Below are 20,846 nucleotides of genomic sequence, written 5' to 3' on the forward strand. Positions count from 1 at the left end.
CAGCATCCTTTTTTTGCACAGCAATCTTCTTTTTGGTTATGATGCGCAGGTCATACCATCGCTTTTTAATGTCCTCGATATCCCGGTGGGTCACACCAATGGCATTGACTTTGCCCTGTATGCCAAGCCATATGTTCCTCTTCACACACTCTGCAACATGCAGAGACTGCTTCCCGAATATTTGGTGGTAGTGACTTACTATTTCTTCAACAGCCACCTGTAGCTCTTCTGGACTGAACTTTATCTTTATTTTGCGCTCCCCACCTTCCTTTTGCCCTTCCTGAGACTCCATTCTGTTGCAGTGCTTGGCTCTGGATGCTCAGCTCCTCTCACCTCAGCTCAATTGTTTGTTCAGTTGGTGTGCACCTGCATGGATGTGGCCACTCCCAGGTACTGGGGAGGGGTGCTTCATTCTGATTGGTTGGATTCTCTGGGCCTTGGTTGTGGGGTGTGTAGGGTGTCCCTGATTGGTTGGCAGGCTCACATGTCGATTTACATACTTCCGACTCGGTATTTATACCGATTCGGTAAATTCCGAATCGGTAAATTCAGGAGGCCTATAGGAATGAATGGTTTTTACCGACTCGGAATTTACCGAATCGGACCGAATTGGTAAATACCGAACTCAGATACCGAGTCGTTCCGAATCGGTAAATTTTACCGATTTTTTATCTACATACCATTTTCCGATTCTGAAATACTGATTCGGTATGAGTCGGTATTTAAGAATCGGAAAAATAAAATTACCTACCTCTGGCCTTAAGTGTTAGAGCTGTTTCAGGGTAAGAATCAATATGCCCCTCACTATTAGTTACCAGACAAACGTTTTTTGGATTAAAAATTTTAGCATAATGGACTTCCCAGGTTTCCCCCGTTATATGAGTAACCATGTTACCTTTTTCCTGACTATTTAGGAAGGGACGATTTATTACCTCCCAGAACAGCCTACTATCTCTCAAATCTGAGGCTTTTTCAAGGTCATCCCATGCTTTCTTTTGTAATTCTAGTTTCCGCCCACAATTGTATCCTTGTATGTCTTCCTTACGCTTTTGACCAGCTCCTTATCCCGGGGGACTTGGTGCAATGCCTTTTTTAATGATGTTTGTGCTGCAGAACATTCAGCATCAAACCATTTATGCTCCCTTGATTCTCCCTTGCCTACCGGTCTAAGAAGGTGCGTTGCCACACTTCCACAAAGAGCTTTGAAGTTCTGAATTATCATTTCAGACTCGAAGGTGGGCGTTAAACAAATATCTATCTCTAGACTATTTGCTTCAAAAATCTTTTCCTCCAACCTCCTCGCATCAACTCTATCCCATTTTAAAATTACACCCTGATTTGGGCTATATTTCATTGGTTGTTCGGAAGGACTGATTCCTCTCAATCACAGGGCACAACTTCAAAACAAGGGGATTATGGGCACTTGCGGGGTTTACTTCTATCTTAAATTTGACAACAAAATGAGTATTTTAACAAAGAAGAGGGACAAGGCAGGCTATTCAAGAGGGTCCAGCGTACGTGCCCGAAGTAGTGAGAACAAAGAGGGGTACGCAGTTCCCTAGGGGGAAGGGGAACGGGAGAGGAAGGTATGTTCTGAGAGACCAAGCTAAATCAAGGGTACCCAGAGAGCAAGCAAAGAGCCCCATCTCAGTGCCCGTCAGGCATTGCACCGCCAGCTTGACGAGGAGCAAAAACCCATATGATGAAGCATGACACCTAGCTTGCAGGGTGTGTGGGGGTTTTAGGTCCCGAAAGGGAGGACCCCTCCCTTTCTCCCTTGGTTACTCTTTGATCGCTCTCTGGGTACCCTTGATTTAGCTTGGTCTCTTAGAACATACCTTCCTCTCCCGTTCCCCCTTCCCCCCTAGGGAACTGCGTACCCTTCTTTGTTCTCTCAACAAAATGAGTATACCTGCTAGAAACTATTGCAAAATCGATTACACTCATTTGACCCCCCGTCCCTTGAAAAGTTGGAGTTGGCAAGGAAAGAGAGGATGGCATGTCCAAAATACAAAGATCATTTATCATAATGATATCGTTCAGTGCTTCTCCTTGTAATGAGTGCTTAAAATGCGCCAGTGGTTGCTCATTAATATCAACCAAACCACAGGCCCTAGACCCACTAAATTTGCATAAGGAAAAATTGAAATCTCCTACCCACATAATAAACAAGGAGGGTGAGCTATTAGTCATTTTGATTATCTCATCCTGTAATTTGTCAATAACAGATGTGGTATGGGGATCAAAGATGTTATATTACCAGTTGATCAGAAGCAAAGGAACTGGGAACAAATCTACAATCAAAAGCAGTTGGTACCAAGGAGAGTCCACTAATTTAAGAGTTTTCACGGTATTGTATTTTACAGAAATAGCAGTCATTAATCCACCCTTTGCCCTTCCTGCCTGTGAAGGTTCAGCATGCACATTAAAAGATTGATATCCATCCAAGCCTTGATTATTTCTGCTCCAGGTTTCTTGGAGACAGATGATGGCAAAACTTTCTATATATTTTGACCATGCCTCATCCTGTTTCCTACGTGAAAGACCTGCTATATTCCATGAAATTAAGCGGAAAGCACACCCATCAGATTGTTTACTTAATGGTACTGGGTGTATGTTTTCTACACATTGTGTAGTCCTTACTTCCAATTGGATATCATTTTCCCAACCCTGACCATCATCCATCAAAGCGATGACACTTGAATTCATATCACTATCAGCCTCCATTCCAGCCACTACTGATCCTTCTGCTGTGTGGTCCCTCGCCAACCTAGTTGAGCTACCAGAGGATGCCCTACCAATTTCCTTAGACATAATATTCCCACTAGAACCGTTCGGGAGTCAATCCACCCCCTCCAACCCTATGAGTGACTCAAACCGATTTCTCAATGGGAGATACTGCGCTGCCCAAACAGGTTGATTCTCCCCATAAGGTCTCCCCCTACATTGGCTGTCTAATGGGCGAGGTAGACCACTGCTCACATGGGGATAAAAATAGTCTAGGTCTATCGATTGAATATCTCCCATTCTAGCAAACCTTGGTTCACGGCGAATATAATCGACTACCCATGGGTCTCTAAAGTTCACGATGACACAGTCACCCTCAAGATCCTTGGTACTACGGCCCACCCAACTCACCCTTCTAACGTTTAAAATCTCTGTATTAGAAGAGGGGAAGAGTTCTATTTTTATTAAGCCAAAAAGTAACTTTCTTTTTCAGCTCCCTTTGTGATTCTAATTGCTCAAACCTAATCCCCGGAACACCCGTTAGTATGATCGTATACGGTACAGATTCGGGGGGAAGGTTTACGCAAAGCAGCCGTTTTGTAGGATCTTCATTGCCCAATGATGCATGCCCCTTTGGCTGTCTTCCTACTGGTCTTGCATGCGGTGTAGACTGCGAGCTAACCACTATACCCGCCCCTGCACCCCTATCTCCAGTGCTAACTATGGGGTTTTTCCCTACACATGATTGAGGGGTTGGGTTTGCAGAACTTACAGTGTTGGCTGGTTGAACTGCCTTAGTAGAATTTCTAAGCCCTGGGGCTGCGAAAGCAGGAGCTTTAACACTTTGGCTCTCTGTGCCTTTTGCCAGCACATCCAGCATACGTGTGTTCGCAGTTACTAACTTTTCTAGTTGGTCAAATTTTGAATTAATTACTTTTGTTCTTTCCAGTAGGGGTAACATCAATGATTTGACAAGTTTTTCCATTTTACTTAAAAATCCCCCATTTGTACTACATTGAGTAGGTGATTGGATAGCATCAGGGGATACCTTAGTCAGACTAGGAGACTGGACTACAATGAGTGGATCCTGGTTCAAATTTTGTGTTTTTGATATTTTTGCACGACCACCCTTCCGATGAGCACCCCCTCTTTTCCTTTTAGGTGTTTGCAATATAACTATTGGATTTTCACTTGCTCCTAACACCTGGCTTTGAACTTTTGGAGAGGGTATTTTTCGTGATGGGGATTTAGAAGCTCTACAACTTGAGCCACTCGAAACAATGCTGGTTGAGGTTGGGTTTAAGATGGAATAAGCCAACAAATCATCAGGCCCCACCAGCAATGAACAAGAGCTTGGACTCGGGGCGACCAAGGTATGTGTTACTCTACAATGTTCGGGAGTCGCCGCTGACCCAATCATGCCTAAAGATGAACGTTTCCCTGTTAAAAGGTCTATAGACAGGCGTTTCTCCGTAAGCGCTATTTCTTTTTCCAAGATCCCAGTTGCCCGTTTAATAAAATGGTCAAGAGTCCCAGTGAACACCCCAGCATTAGTAGTATGAGTAACTTTTTTGCCCCTCCCTGAGCGTAGTGTCATTTTGATATATTAACAAATAGCACATACACCAACAGGAAAAAATAAACACAAATTAATTTCAAATAAAGAAAAGGGAATCTAACCCTTCAATGTCAGATGGAAAAACACTACACAGTACCAGATATCAAAAAATCAAAAGGGGGGGCCAAGCCCGGCCTCGAACGACCTCAGACGGCCCGCCCTTTGCCCTGGCTTCGTCCGGCGCCCGTCCGCGCGCGTCCCGCGTACCGCGGATATGGGCGTCTCTAAATAGATGGAAGGAAGGTACGGGAAGAGTCCCCAGCTGCGTCCAATGATGAAGCGCAAGGCCAGCTGGTCCTCGCAGTCCCGCGCCTGGTGCTGGTCGGCAAATACACTGCCCAAATGTCGGCAAAGGTTCCGGTTCTGCGTTTAAAGATCCCTGGTACTTAGGCAAGACAAAACACACCAAGAGTCTACGCCTGCGAGCGGCTCCCGCGGAGCGGGGGCCGCGAGGCGTTATATGCTGAAGGGAGGAGGGTGTGGGAAGAGTCCCCAGCTGCGTCCAATGATGAGGCGCAAGGCCAGCTGGTCCTCGCAGTCCCGCGCCTGGTGCTGGTCGGCAAATAGACTGCCCAAATGTCGGCAAAGGTTCCGGTTCTGCTTTAAAAGATCCCTGGTACTTAGGCAAGACAAAACACACCCAGAGTCTACGCCTGCGAGCGGCACCCTCTCAAGCTGAAGCTAGCAAAAATCCAGGCTTCCACATCCTTGAAATGGCCTGATGCACTACCCTTGGCATTGTTGTGCATTAGATCAGTGCCACACTCACAATCTGGTCTTACACCATATGAAGTGGTGTTTGGAAGGCCTATGAATATTTGGGGAATTCCTAAGCCACGCCCCATACATAATGTACCATGTGTTTTGATGAGTGACTACCTATCACAGTTGACTGACAGTTTGATTTCTACTCATCAACAGGTTCGAGAAGCTCTTCCTGACAGGTTTGCAGGTGAGAGCCATGGACTCCGGCTCGGGGACCATGTAATCCTTCCAGAGGTTGAGCAGCTTGGAGCCTAGGTGGCGCGGCCCAGAGCAAGTACTCCTCGCAACGAGAACTGCGGTTCAAGTGACGAACAGGAGGAACTGGGTGCATTCTACTCACTGCAAGAAGGTGCCATCTACCCTGGTGGAACCTTCTGCCCTGATCGACCATCGAGACATCCTGGATACGGAGAAAGGCCAAGGCATATCACCTGAAGAACCTGCAGAAGTCTTTCCGGACCATACGATTCCTTGTGTATCCCGATACCAATACCAACTGCGGCCCCGGAAAGAAACTTCGTTGTTGAAAAAGACTGGTTGAGCAACCATCCTGGGTTAGTGAGAGACTGAGCTGAAGAGGGGGGGGGAACTTTTGGGTTAGTGACACCATCTTAACCCTCAGTGAAGAAACCAACGGCTGCCCAGGACTTTAGAGCTCCAACAATTTTTTTTGTTACTTTGACAACGAAATGAATATGGCTGTGGAGGAAAAATCAACTACTGCAAGGATCTGTGATAAAAAGATAATGTGCATTGCTGGATTTATTGTCACTGTGGCCTCTATGGCAGTGATAACTTGGGTTGTAGAGGAAGTGGCTCCTGCTCGACAAGTTCTGACTGCCACTACTCCAGCACCCATTGAACACCACTATTTTACTCTTCCCTTATCATTAGCAGAAGCATAGACAATGTTATCTGAACAACACGTTCATCCAGATGTTGCACCACACGCACAATGCTACGAACATTACTGACTGTTGGGTGTGTGGAATGATGCCAACCCATCAGAAAAAGGGAGGAACACCTTTCATTCCTCTTCCCTTTTCCCACAATGGCTCTTGTCAAGCTTGGTTTGCACTTCTATTGGCTTCTCAAGAGGCTAATATTACTGATATGGCTGTGGAGAGAATAAACTACTATCTCAATAAAGCGTGTTACCCTGATGAAGAAAGTGATCCACAAGCTAAAGGGACTAAATGGGAGTGGGAGGAGTACCGACCAGAAAATGCTTCTACACATTATGTTTACCCAAATGCTCGAACTACCAAGGGTAACGGACCATTCGTTATACCAGTCACTAGAGCCCAAGCAGATTTGTGTGTGAGCAGTGTTGGGAAAATTCCAGTAGGAAGAAGGGAATGTACTCCGGTTTTAACCATTGGGGGTAGTAACAACAGTAGCTTTACGTCTTCACATAATACATACTTAATCTGTGGGATGGTCAGGAGTCTGTTATGTGTCCTTTTTGTTACCTCCTGTGTTTTTGGCATGTGCATCATATCACAAGTACTATGGATTGTTTGATGACATTTCTAAGAACAGATACAAGAGAACAATAAGTAATGATGAGGTGGATCAAACTGACGCTGCACTACAGCAGGGCTGACCTCTTTGTTGGTGCTGCCTTGAACAGCAGGAAAATCAGACGTTTGACTCGCGTTGTGGATGCTGTAACCAACCAGACAGCTATGGCACTTGGAAACGTCACAGAGGAACTGCAAATTGAAAGGATTGTGGCGCTCCAAAACCGTATGATCCTAGATGTAGTCTTAGCTGATCGAGGTGGTGCATGTCGCATCATCGGAAGTAGCTGCTGTGTGTACATACCTTCAGTTTTTGATGCGATCTCCAAGCTTCACAAAATTGCTGCTGAGATCCACCCTGATACTGGCACATGGACTTTTGCCAGTTGGTTTTGGACACTGGTTTTTACCTGGGGCTGGAAACTGTTGACAGTTCTATGTATATTATTTGCAATTCTGCTGACATGCTACCTATGTATACAATGTGGTTCAATGCTTTGCTCCATCTGTATTACTGCCTGTACACCTGCTAAACGTAATGTTGCACAAATGAATGCCCAGCACATATTAGACAGAGAAATCGATCAATTGATGAAAATCGATGTACATGACGTTTATTTAGACTCCTCTAGAAGGTGAATGTCTTCAGCTAATGCTAAAAGGGTCGTCTGTGGGAATTTGGTAGAGATCTATGTTAGCATTTAGCTGAAACCATCTTGTTTCCAGCAGCCATTTTGTCTGCCATGTGCTCTTTCCTTCTTCTCTGTCGTTTGTCCTTGTGCCTTGCTCAAAGAACTGGCTATACTTAGCCTCTGCTACTCTGCACATGCGCAGAGAAGGTTGTAGCTGCCCATGCACCTTTTTGGTCTGTTACTGTCAGGATGTTTCTTCTAAACTCAGCAACTGTTGGCTCCTCCTTCTTTGTTGACTGTGCATTTCTGTATGACCATTTATGTATGTAACTCTCCTATGCATGCTTGTACCTCCTTCTTTTGAGCCCCTGTGTGGGTATAAAAGACCCATGGTTCTTCTACTCCTTGTGCTACTTCATACTATACCGAAGGGTGTTGTATGAATATAGTTCCACCTCATGAGGTAAAACTATCTCTTTGACATTTCAGTTTCTGTGCCAACTTCTATTTACTGGTCTGAGGACTTGTGTGCAGAGAAGGGCGAACCCCTAGCACTGGTAATGTAATGTAATGTAATGTAATGTAACATAGCATTTGTACCGCGCAGCAGTCACTCCAAGGAGCATCAAGGCGCCAGATACTGATTCGGAGATGAAGGAAACAGGTAGGGAGTGGATGGAAACTCACCCAACTGTTACACTAGTGCTCTAACGCAGGAGTCCTGTAGCTTGAAAATCCAGGTTTTCAGTCCCTTCCTGAAGTCTTTTTCCTTGTCTAGGGCACGAAGGGCAGGGGGGAGAGTGTTCCACGCTTTTGCTCCGAGTACTGGTAGGGATTTGCCACCTCTCGTGCTGAGCCTGAACCTAGGTACTGACAGGAGATTGGAGCTAGATGAACGGAGATTGCGGGAGGGATGGTATCTGGCGAATCTCTGCTGTAGGTATTTTGGTCCCAGAGCATGGGTGGCTCTAAAGGTGATAATCAGTATTTTGAATAGGACTCTCTTGTTAATTGGGAGCCAATGTAGAGTATTTAGTGCAGATGATGCAGAAGATTTCTTCGGCCATTTAAGGACTAACCTAGCTGCGGCATTCTGCACCATTTGAAGTTTATGTGTGGTGGTTTTTGTAGTACCTGCATATAGACTATTACAATAGTCTATCCGCGACGTCACCAAAGCGACTGTTACCGTCTTCCTAGCCTCTAGAGGAAGGAGGTCGAAAAACTTCCTGAGTCCTTTAATAATGGCAAAGCAGTTACCTGCCACTTTCAAGGCTTGCTGCTTGAAAGAGAGATTGCTGTCAAATGTAATCCCTAGGTTTCGTGCCGATTGAGTTGTGTTCGGTGGGATTTCTGCCTTTTCTGGCCACCAGGTTTTGGGCGTGAAGTTGTTATTTGGGCCCATTGGCACGATTTCTGTCTTGCCTGTGTTGCATTTTAGATGATTGACTTTCATCCAATCAAAGGTTGCCGTGAGGCAGCTTTTAAGTTTTTCTTCCCATTCCTGTGTGTCTTTGTCCAAAACCAATATCAATTGAGTATCGTCGGCATAGGCGACTACATCAATTCCAAATGACGATATTAGTTTGATTAAAGGGGCGGTGTAGACATTAAACAGTGTTGGGCTGAGGCTTGAGCCCTGTGGAACACCCATCTTTATCAATTTTTCCTTGGAGCGAAATTCTCCAAGAGTAACTACTTGTCTCCTGTCACTCAGGAAGTTTTTGATCCATTCCAACACTGTGCCAGAAATGCCAGAGGTTTCAAGTCTGTTAATCAGAATGGCGTGTGACACAGTGTCGAAGGCCGCCGACAGGTCTAATAAAATCAGGACGGCCTTCTTACCCTGGTCCAGGGCCATGCGGATGGTATCTGAGGTGAGCAGGAGGGCAGTTTCCGTGGAGTGTTGAGCCCTGAAACCCGATTGATTGGGATGCCAGGCTTCATTTCCTTCCAGGAATTTGGTGATCTGTTTGTTTACACAGGCTTCAGTGATTTTACACAGCATAGGGAGAAGGGATATTGGTCTTAAGTTGGATAAGGTGGTAGGGTCAGGGAGTGGCTTTTTTTGCAATGGTTTGACTGCCGCTAGCTTCCATTCAGCTGGGACTGTTGCTGTGGTCAGAGAGGAGTTCACAATGCTGTTAATCACAGGGTTAGCGACCTCCACCATCATATGTAGCAGTGCGGGAGGACATGGGTCAAACGGGGAACCTGACTTGGCCGCTAAGATAGCCTTATGGGTCTCGTCCAAGCTAATGGGAAGGAAAGTTTCCAGTCTGTCCCTTTCCACGTTTTCCTCATTTACCCTAACTTCAGAGGTGATGAAATCCTTGGTGAGTGCTAATACCTTGTTTTCAAAGTAGTCTGCGATGGTATTGCATAGTTGTTCCGAAGGCGGGATTTCTTGTTCTAATATTTTGGGTTTATTAAAACTATTGACAATTTTAAAAATAGTTTTTTGTTTGTTTCTGGCATTTTCTACTTCCGAGGTGTAAAAGTTGGTTTTGGCTTGTTTAATCAGAGCATGATATGCGCATCTGGTGGATTTGTAGTTATTCCTGTCTTCAACGCAGTAGTTAGTTCTCCATCTGCGTTCGGCTCTACGCACCTCTCCTTGTTTTATTTTTAACATGGGGTTAAACCATGGTGCTGATTGTTTTTTAGCCGTTGGTCTAGGTTTACGGTTGGTCGGGGCTGCTGTTGCTTTCAAGTCTGACATCCATTTCCTGAAGTTGTCATTATCAGCTTCAGGATGTCCTGACCATGAAGGTTCGTGTTCTTTTGCTAAGTTAAGCAGTTCTGGATGTTTCATGGCGTCTTTCCATTCTAATTGACTGCTGTGTACAGTTTTCCCTGCCAGTTTATTATTTCTAGGCATTTTAAATGGTAGTACAAATGGAATTAATGTATGATCTGTCCAGGTTAGGATTTTATGGGATTTGATTTGAATGTCTTGCAGGTTAGTTGATATGCAGTCAATCGTGTGCCCCGCCTCATGTGTGGGCTGTGTGACGCATATAGTAAGGCCCAATACGTCCATGGTGTCCCTAAAGGCAATTGCTGAGGTATCCATAGGTGAGTCAAGATGGATATTGATATCCCCTAATACAGTGAAATTGGAGAAGCGCGTCGCCAGGGGGCTCAGTGCCTCTCCTATGCTTTCTAGAAAGCTTTTGCAGGGGCCTGGGGGGCGATAGATTAGAGCACCAGCAAAGGTAAAAGAGTCTGTGAGTTTAAGTAAAAAGCACATCCCTTCCGCGTCCTTAAGCTCTTGAAGTTTCGTTGTGGTGCAGTTGAAGGAATCTCTATATATTATTGCTATTCCACCCCCCCGAATCTCCTCCCTGTCTATTCTTTGGATCTGATATCCCAGGGGGAGTGCTTGCACTATGTCTGGCGTAGACCATGATTTTAGCCACGTCTCAGTGACGAACAGGCAATCAAGATTTTCTTCTACAATGGTATCATATATGTCAAGTGCGTGTTTAGATAGGGATCTAGCATTGATCAGTGCCCCTTTTAGAACAGCATTATTATTTGCATAAGCAGCAATCTGCTTCGGGTAGAACACTATATGGCATTGACAGCAATTTATTGTGCCATTTAGTGTCGCCATGTCAAGTTTACAGCAGCAGGTCGTAGCAGATCTACCGATAGCCAATAGCTCCTGACTGCTGTAGGTAATGAAGGGTCTAGTGCTGACAGCGTTTCCAGCCCTATGCCCGGTCTGTGCACGGACGGGCACAGACGGGCCTACCTTTGGCTTACCTTCGGCGCGCCTTGGGCGCGCCCGCTGCGCCCATCCGCTGCGCTCCTTGGAGGGTGGTCCCATTTTGTAGCTGCGAGGGCGGGATGTTCCGAGCACTAGTCTGCTCGTTTGCTGTTTCCCTCACCCAAGATGGCGGCGCCTAAAACGCGGTCCCCAGGTAGTCAATAACTCTGCTACTGGGTCGGCGTTTACAGCGGGAGGGTAACGGGGATCCCTTACGAGTCAGGAATCAAATGCCAGTTACACCACAAGTGAAAACTAATTAAAAATCGGCGCAATTACAATTTTTTAAAAACGATGTAATGTGGGTGAATGTGCAAGCAAATAGTTCCACAAGTACATGCAAATTTCCACAGTCCCGGCTTTCCGCCTCAGGACACCACAAAGCACTCAATCAGTCTGTGCTTGTGAATTCCTACTTCCTTTTGTAGCTGCGAGGGCGGGATGTTCCGAGCACTAGTCTGCTCGTTTGCTGTTTCCCTCACCCAAGATGGCGGCGCCTAAAACGCGGTCCCCAGGTAGTCAATAACTCTGCTACTGGGTCGGCGTTTACAGCGGGAGGGTAACGGGGATCCCTTACGAGTCAGGAATCAAATGCCAGTTACACCACAAGTGAAAACTAATTAAAAATCGGCGCAATTACAATTTTTTAAAAACGATGTAATGTGGGTGAATGTGCAAGCAAATAGTTCCACAAGTACATGCAAATTTCCACAGTCCCGGCTTTCCGCCTCAGGACACCACAAAGCACTCAATCAGTCTGTGCTTGTGAATTCCTACTTCCTTTTGTAGCTGCGAGGGCGGGATGTTCCGAGCACTAGTCTGCTCGTTTGCTGTTTCCCTCACCCAAGATGGCGGCGCCTAAAACGCGGTCCCCAGGTAGTCAATAACTCTGCTACTGGGTCGGCGTTTACAGCGGGAGGGTAACGGGGATCCCTTACGAGTCAGGAATCAAATGCCAGTTACACCACAAGTGAAAACTAATTAAAAATCGGCGCAATTACAATTTTTTAAAAACGATGTAATGTGGGTGAATGTGCAAGCAAATAGTTCCACAAGTACATGCAAATTTCCACAGTCCCGGCTTTCCGCCTCAGGACACCACAAAGCACTCAATCAGTCTGTGCTTGTGAATTCCTACTTCCTTTTGTAGCTGCGAGGGCGGGATGTTCCGAGCACTAGTCTGCTCGTTTGCTGTTTCCCTCACCCAAGATGGCGGCGCCTAAAACGCGGTCCCCAGGTAGTCAATAACTCTGCTACTGGGTCGGCGTTTACAGCGGGAGGGTAACGGGGATCCCTTACGAGTCAGGAATCAAATGCCAGTTACACCACAAGTGAAAACTAATTAAAAATCGGCGCAATTACAATTTGCTGAGGCCCACCTCTACAATATGAGACCCATAATGTCAATCCCAACCCATTCCCAGGGCATACCTGGACATGAAAAAGGCTGCAAAGGGGGCTTAAGAGTGACTTGTTAGAGTTTTCACACTGCACACAATTTCTTACTTTCCTTTCAATTTCTAAATCACATCCTGGCCACCAGTACCAATATTTACCTCGGTGTTTGGTTTTATTTATGCTAAGGTGTCCCTCATGGCAAATTTTCATTTTTCTGTCTCTCAGCACTTCAGGAGAGACCACCTTCCGCTCTCCACTGACAACTTGTGTCTAAGTTCCCAGGTTGTCCTTAAATCTTTTCTAACAGTTTTCTTGCTAGGCCAACCATCAAGAATAAGTTTGCTTACATCTTGTAAAATGTCATCCTGTTCAGATGCTTTTAACCACATCTCTCTGGAAATGCTTGGAAATTCTGGCTACACTGAATTCTTCTTCCTTTCATTCAACATCACCACAGTCTGGGAGGGGTAACGACGGAGAAAATCTGCAACCACATTCTTAACTCCAGGCAAATACCGTACATCATAATTGAAGTCCAACAACCTTACTGACATGCGTGCAAGTCTAGGTGATGCAGCATACAACCCTTTTGTAGTAAGTTCTCTGGTGAGGGGTATGTGGTCAATGCGCAGAATAACTTTCTCCCCAAATGTACTGGCGGAAGTGTTCCAGACCCCCATACATATGCTAGTGCTTCGCACTCTATAATTGAGTACCTTTCCTCCGTAGGAGTTAATGAGCGCAAAGCAAAAGCAATGGTGACCTCCACACCTATTTCATTTTTTTGCCTGAGAACAGCTCCGATACCTCTCCCGCTGGCATCAATACCATTCAAAAAGAATACATCTGTACCTTCATGAAGTGTCACGTGATTCTATAAATTAAAGCCAATACCGGCTTCCAATCTCCCTTTATATGTGCAGATTGAACCGTTTGCGCACATTTACACTTCTTTAACCCCTTCCATGCTGGTGACGGAACGTTCCGTCATCAGTCACGGCTGAGCTGTGCTGATGACGGAACGGTTCCGTCACGACCGCGCCCTGTTCTGGAATGTCCAGCACAGGGCGCGGCTTCGGCGCCGCGGTCAAGGTGTTAAGGCAAGCAAGCACCATGGCAAGGATTGTTTACATGTCTGTTATTCTCCTATGGTTTCACAGCACAGGCGAGTCCCTGCTTTATACTTCAGCTGAAGCACTGCAGCTCTCGGAATTAACCGTCCTGGTCCAGTTAGCTTTTCAGAGAAATTAGGGGAACAGTTTTCCTTAAATTAAAAAAAAGCACAGCCGATTTTTCCCACTTCGACCACTGCTGTAGAGTCATCAGATTAAATATTTCACCCTATAAACATACTTTAGGGTGGTTTAGGATGACCACTCCATACAGTCCTGTCAAGTATCACGCATCACGTGTGACACTAACGCATTTCAGAGTGGTGATCCGCATCACCGCACTGAAATCCATTGTCACGCATTTGCATAACACCTCTGCCTCCCTAGCACTGCCTAAACTATATCGTGATGAAGTGAAAGTGTGGCAGCTGGCAACGCGCTCGCCCCTACCTGGGGTGCCGAATTGTTCCTGCTGCAGGCTCGGGTCTTTCTAGTAGCGTTGATGCTGCTGTTAATCTCGCTGCGCAACAATGTTACATTTTGATTCCCGCGACGGTCGCGGTAGTGCCCAGGCCAGTCTGACTGTCTGATACATCCATTAGTCTGGCGCCGAAGGGAGGGCGGGATGTCACATCCGGCTTGAGAAGGCGGGGAGTTTGATTTGGGAGGAAGCAGCTTTGACTGGCTACTGGTGTGCTGGCGCGCCGCAATTTTAGCTCCTGCAGCACTGCTTGGGCCGCTATTGCATGCTGTTCCACGGAGAATCCACTTATTCATCACGGCTCAGGCGCTTCACGTACCGGCAGTTGCGGTGGCCGCCGAGGACAACCTCTGTCACTGATTGGATAACTGAACAGCAGACTTAAGGACAGCCGGCCCTAAACCTGAACTGCCACGGTGACTCGCAGTTCGCTTACACATGAGAGTTCCTGCCTACAAAAGAGTCAAAGTAAGAACCATCCACAGGAGTGTGTGTGTGCTTATTCGAATATTTTACTAAACTAGTCATTTGTTCATAAGCAGCAAATGCCATAAGTCTGCCTTTCACTTTGTACAGCGGTGCGCAGCGCCGTAATAAAACCCCCTGCCTGCGGCGTTCGGCTATATGCAAGCTCGGGAGGAGGAAATGGTGTGAAATTTTCACTCATCGATATGCATCCCGGTCGCAGGGGGCTTTGGATCGTGCTAGTCATCGCCCTCGGCCTCTTCGCTCATTTGAGGGAAACCAAAGCCTTGTCACTAGCTGTGGTCAGCAGCCGGACTCAAGAAACTCCGAGGCGGCAGAGACCCAGATAGTCCCAGGAGGCCCTGGAGGGTGCGGGAGGCAGTGAAACGTTGCACCTGTCGGGCCTGCATGTACAGAGTCGAGCCCTGGGGAGAAGTCTAGAGAGGACACGGCCTGCCAGGTACACTACACTGACCTAAACAATAGGAGGACCCACAGACAGTGTCATTAGCCGTTTGAACGCCACTTTCCAGTCAGGTAAGCCAGCAATCTGACTGCCATCAGATTTACTATTCTCTTTATAAAGTTTTGTGTTATTTTACTGCAGATTACGATATGTACATAAAATAAAAAAGCACAACAAATAGTTCTTCAAATTATGGTTATGTGCCCAATTCGTAGTAAGAAGGCGTGCTACTAAAATGAGTTTGAATGTGATTTCCCCATTTAAAGTCACATTTCAAGTTAACTTCTTAATATATTTTATTGTAAGGTTGAGTAAATTCGCTCCGGCCTCACCAAATTGCTCCCCTCGTCTTGCCTCGCTGCTAAGAAGTGTCTTGCGAGTGTCGACGACTTTTAGTATCAGTTGCTGCTTGTTAATTAATGCATTTGCGCCCGTCACTAAAGTTTAGCAGAGGCGAGCAAGTAACTGCTGGCAGCACTGTACCTACAGCTTGTGTGATCTGGTGCAGTTACGCCGGGCCTCTGTGTCTGACGGACTGCCGGAGCCATGAGCTATAAAACAGGAAACAACTTCGGAGTTTTTGAAAACAGCCAGCCTGAGGTTGCCTGGCTGTGACCCATAATATAACTTAGAGACGGTGTGGATCAGTGTGTTTTAACATCGTCGACACTGACGCTCTGATGCTTAATGCCCGGTGTCTTATGCAGCGCTGGGGGGCTCGAGTAAGTCTGCTGACTTAGTCTGACTCTAATTAGACAGAGATCAGACCGTGTTGATAGTTACCATGGTCTCAGACTGCTGTGTAACATTCTCATAATTTCAGTGTAGTTGGGGCCTTTAACATCACCTTGGAGTGGTGACTCCATTGTCAGAGAGCAGCCTGGAGTTCAAAGTGCTGTAATGTATTTTCATGGCATTAATATTGACTGCCAATGCCAGGGTAGGAGCAAGGGGGCCCAGGCTGGCTTAAAGGAAGTATGGTCTGATGCACCGTCATGAATGATCAGATGAATTAGATCATATTCTGAAGAGTTGGAGTGCCAGCCTGCCCTCTTTAACTTATAACAGCAGGCTGTCTCCATGCAGTGCCCTTCCATTTCTGGTGCTTTTCAGCGGTTTTAAGTTCTTCTTAAGAGTTTCTTGTTGCTCAAATGGATGCAATTGCATGTATTTATGTGCTTCCCTAGTCTTCATTGCTTGATTTTTCTTGCAAGAAAGTGTCACTCATAGTCGTTGAAATGTCACTCATAATTACACTGAAATGATGAAAATGTCACTCACCGCAATCTGAAACCTTGGCAGCTATGTCCATAATTGCAACAATAGCCCAGCTGAAGTCATCAGATGACTTCAGACCTTCCTTTTTGACCTAGAACGGAGACTTTCAAGTGTAAGAAAGTTCAAAGGCTTTTTTTTTAAATCACTGAACCAGACTACGTTTTTGTAAGGTATAGCGACGCGCATTTCCTCTACAGCACATGAATCAAACTTCATGGATAGTGTTAAGCTATTCAATCACACCCGAACCTATCTCCAACCCGTGGGTGGCCTCCTGATGCTCTTGCGTTTCCTTCTCTGTGACGTCAGGTCAGGGCTTCGGCGCACGCAGCGCGCAGCGCGCATGGACGTCGTGGGTCTAGTTGTACGCTGGAGGGGTGGTGTCATCATGAGGGGGAGGAGCTGGGGTGGGAATAGGAAGTGAGGCCGGAAGTGCCTGACAGCACCGGCTCCAGACTGTGTGGACGTAGGGAGCCTCTCTAGCTGCCCTTGGACCACGGTGATCCCGCAGCAGCGAAGAGGAGATGGCTGGAACTCAAGTACAGGAAACGGACCGGAGAGGGGAGACGCGGCACCAGGACTCCGAGGACCTGATTAAAGGTGACTCAAGTCTGTTGGGTGATGTGACTGGTGACTGGTGCGAGGTGGGAGCTCTTTCGTTTAAAAACCAATACAATTAGATACCCGACTGGAGAGGGAGACAATGAGCACTAGTGACCGCTCTCTCAAACCTTCCCCAGAGAAATGATATAAGGACACTATGTTATCCCTCTCCTCTACCGTACAAACCAACGTGGAGATTACCCAACTGTTAAACAAATCTCCGACCCCCATCCTCTCGTGTCTTTGAAACGCAAATTCACGCCGGATTGTCCGGATGCCTTCGCGAGGCACTGGGAACATCTTCCTTGGCTCTTTCGTTCTCTTGAACTCCCCAGCTTTGTCACCCTTCCCTACTATTCCAGCTTTTCCACTGTACCTTTAATCTCACCTGCCACCTCATCCCACACGATCTAAGAATGATATTTCAGAGGTGCAGACGTCTCTGCACATTGCGCAAAATGCTCATGCCTCATCTGGGTGCCTTCTAAAAACGTTGCTTCGTCTTTAACCTTGACTTTGCCAAAACCTTTTAATTTTACATACCACCCTAATCCCTTCAAAATACAAGAAATACCCATGTTCTCTTCTTCGACCATATGATGCCGTTACTATCTTGGCTTAAACGTTCTCTGTCACACTCCCAAATCAGACCCCTTTCTCAAGTCAGACGATCCTTTTGTTACTCCAGAGACGATCCCCTGCGACGACAGACTACCAAACTGCCTGCTGGCTTCTCATGCTCATCTACTTAATCTCACATTTTTCAAACAATCTACTCTCCCTTCATCTTTTGCTGCAGCTGTAAAAGAGGGGAGTAGTATTTAAGACACCCTTTATCAATTCTACAGACCTTTTAGATTCCTTTTCGAACCGATGCACCAGGGCACAAGTCCTAAAAAAAAGAAGTGGGGAGACTAACTAGGTTAATCAGTATGCAAGTTAATCATGAAGCGTGCAATCACAGCACGTGATGTCATGGCACGTGACATTGCCCGTCACATTACAGGAAGTGACCTCACTGAAAGTGACATCGCAAAAAGTGACATCAGATATTAAGACCTCAGACATGTTTATCAGGTATATCATGAGTACATTTAAGCGCGTTTTATGAGATTTAACATTGGGCTTGTGCCAAAAAAGAAGCGCAAACCTGACGCAAAATCTGGGCCTCAACTAATACATTTATTTTGTTAATCACTGCCCCAAAGAAATTGGCAACAAGGAGAAGCATTATAGTAGATCGGTTATGCTTAATTGGTTGCAAAGTCCTGCATTTTTAAATAATTGATTGGTTTAAGGTATCTGCTGTGAAGGTGCCCAGTACATCTCGGGATTAGTAATAATGATGAGTTAACTCTGGTGGTTAATGCACTTGCTTGAGAGATCTGTGTTTTATAAGTCCCAGATTTGAATTAAAGTAGTGGAGAAGGTAACTGTGTCTCCTGCAAAGTACATCATCTAACACGCTGATGACAGATTTTAATTTTATGTTGGTAGTAAAGCGGGTTAGTGCTTTTAACACAGAGATCCTTTTGTTACCTGCAGTTCATAAATTGTAATCCAAAAATACCACAGTGAGTTATGAAGGACATGTGACTCCTACACCTTGTAACCCTTACTGTCTCATGTAACTCCTCTTGTACATTGACAATAAATCATGTACATGTGTAAATCAATCTATAATGTGTGTTACATCAAGAGCTCTGACACCCTGCATTGGGTTGCATAGCGTTATAGAAGAAATAAAATGGTGTGATTAAAATTATTTGTATAAAAACTGGGGCACACCTACACATCTGACATTCTTACAGTGCATGCATGCATACATCTTTTATATACAGGGACTGAACAAAGGCAAACATGAGCCTCTCTTAAGTACCTGTGAAGAGATAACAAGCTGTGTGCCTTTGTTTCCCCTCCATGGCATTGACAATTAAGTGTGAAGTTCCAGGCCGCCTCCAGTCAGGATATTCAAACAAAAGGAGGCCTGGTGGCCCCTTAACTTCGGTCCAGCTGGAGGTGTAAAAAAGCTCCCTCGCTGCCTGCACGTTGCTGTTGGGCATTGAAAGCAGACAATGTGCAGGCGCTGCTGAACGTGTTCCAATGTTTGAAAATTACAACGGGACAAGTTCAGCATATTTCTTTGGGGACCAACTTCTTGGCAGAGGGGACTGCGTCCACCCTGCGAAAATAGTGAGTGGAAGCAGTGTACTTGCGTGTATCCTCGACTTGTGCCCTGCGATACACCCACTTCCTCTCACTCAATTTAAAATATCACCAGCATACTTTTCCTCTCTGAACATTTTCACAGCAGTCAAAAGTGACGTTTTCAGTCCATTGGATAACCCACCCCCTCTCTCTCTGTAAAAAGACTGCAGTAGATGCTGACGAGAACGCCCTTTAATGCTTTTGGCAGATGGGAAAGGTGAGGATTTGAGAAAAGTTTAGTGTGTGGCATAAGGAACATGAAATAGCCCAGCTTGTGTTTTGGCTTTGCCCTCAGTGGTTCTCCTACAGGTACTATTGTTTATATTTTGTTTCTCCAAGATGCAGGCCACAGGCTTGTCTAGTATGAAAGTCACAATCTGAGCACACTACAACCTCTTGTCCACCGTTCGTATTTATAGATCTTTTGTTTGCACTCGATTGTGTATCACTTCGCTTTCTGTCAGCCTGGTCTGACCTCTGACAAAGATTTCTCCTGATTCTGCAACTCCCAGGTTGTCTTGAGTAGTAGCATTGCTCCCTTTCCTCCCTATTCACCATGTTGATTGGGCGTATCATCTCGTTTGGTTTCCCAGACCTCATCATTTGGATAATCGAATCCAAACATTCTTGCTCCACTTACACATACCCTTCCTTAGCCTGTTGAAAAAAGAGGATCCTATTACCTGTCATCCACTACACCTTAATCCCCTCTCATCATTCCATAAGCCTGTAGTATTGGGGATGACTTATTGAAATGTGACACTTCCTCATTACTAAAGCAACTGTTAGAGCCCTGCTCAACCAACTCTAAATCTGCCCCACCTCACCCTCATTTTTGTGAAAACTGTTGTAAAGTCCTCTTCATCTGAAAACTAGACGGTTATAGTAGCGTTTTCTTGCACCCTTCTATTCAGATCCAGAGAGTGACTTCAGCTAAAAAAACTGCATGCATTTAACTTCTCATTCCGAATCTGCCACATATACACCTTCTAGCACCAGGCTAAATTGCTTGTGATGCACAACAGGGCTATGTATGCAAAGCACTCTAAAAGGTGTTCATATCTGTCAATTGCCTTACACATATCTGGTACAACAACTTGTCTCCTGGCCACCACGTGTCTCCACTGCCTTCTGACTTTTCTTCCTTCTAATGTTACTGATTTGAATTTTCTCTCCACCCAAGGTGAAACCACCATCAACCGCTTTCTTTAAAAGCACCCTGTTTGTAATGAACAACTCGACATCAACCCCCTTTCTACCCAGACTTTCATCACCCCATTCTCTGCATTGCACCAAGCTATCTCTATTTTTGCGGAGAAATATTATAAAGTGGATTAATGGCGCTCTCCCATTGTAAAACAGTGCAAAAATACAGACTACATTTTTTAATAGTTGACGCCACAATTTTATTGTGATTCTTCTCTTTTGTTAAATCAAACACTCTAAAGGTGGTTTGAGGAATGCTTGCAATAAGTCTGACCACTGGCAAATGCTTGGGATAGAGTTCCAACTTCCAACCCATCATTCTTTTGCCCACCATGCACCCCAGTTTGACCCAGCCATATGCAAAACAGAACACAAGCAACCCAAGACCAATTTCACCCTGATTGGGGCTCATTAGTTGGGTGTAGCTTGATTCCAGTTGCATAGTGATTACAGGACCAAAGTGGGGGCATACACTTGACACTTATGGTGGTACATCAAACACACAAAATGTGATTGGGTATTGGGAGGAGTGCTTGCAATTTGTCTAATCACTGGCAATCGTTTAGGGTAGCGTTTAAATCCATCGGTC

The 20,846-nt window shown here is 45.7% G+C and overlaps 1 protein-coding gene and 1 long non-coding RNA gene across 2 annotated transcripts in view; one reads left to right on the forward strand and one right to left on the reverse strand.

Moving 5' to 3' along the window:
• The window catches only part of LOC144824739 (uncharacterized), a 34,429-nt gene extending 17,890 nt beyond the window's left edge, over positions 1-16,539 (reverse strand). The window contains exon 1 of the long non-coding RNA XR_013609090.1: positions 16,490-16,539. This is a non-coding gene — a long non-coding RNA (uncharacterized LOC144824739). The remainder of the gene's footprint in view (positions 1-16,489) is intronic.
• A 91-nt stretch (positions 16,540-16,630) lies between these two features.
• The window catches only part of TMEM41B (transmembrane protein 41B), a 141,827-nt gene continuing 137,611 nt past the window's right edge, over positions 16,631-20,846 (forward strand). Inside the window, exon 1 of the mRNA XM_078680965.1 lies at positions 16,631-16,840. Within this exon, the coding sequence (XP_078537091.1) occupies positions 16,765-16,840 (76 nt within the window). The 5' untranslated portion in view covers positions 16,631-16,764. The remainder of the gene's footprint in view (positions 16,841-20,846) is intronic.

Source organism: Lissotriton helveticus, chromosome 3_1 (assembly GCF_964261635.1).
Source record: "Lissotriton helveticus chromosome 3_1, aLisHel1.1, whole genome shotgun sequence".
NCBI classification, from domain to species: domain Eukaryota; kingdom Metazoa; phylum Chordata; class Amphibia; order Caudata; family Salamandridae; genus Lissotriton; species Lissotriton helveticus.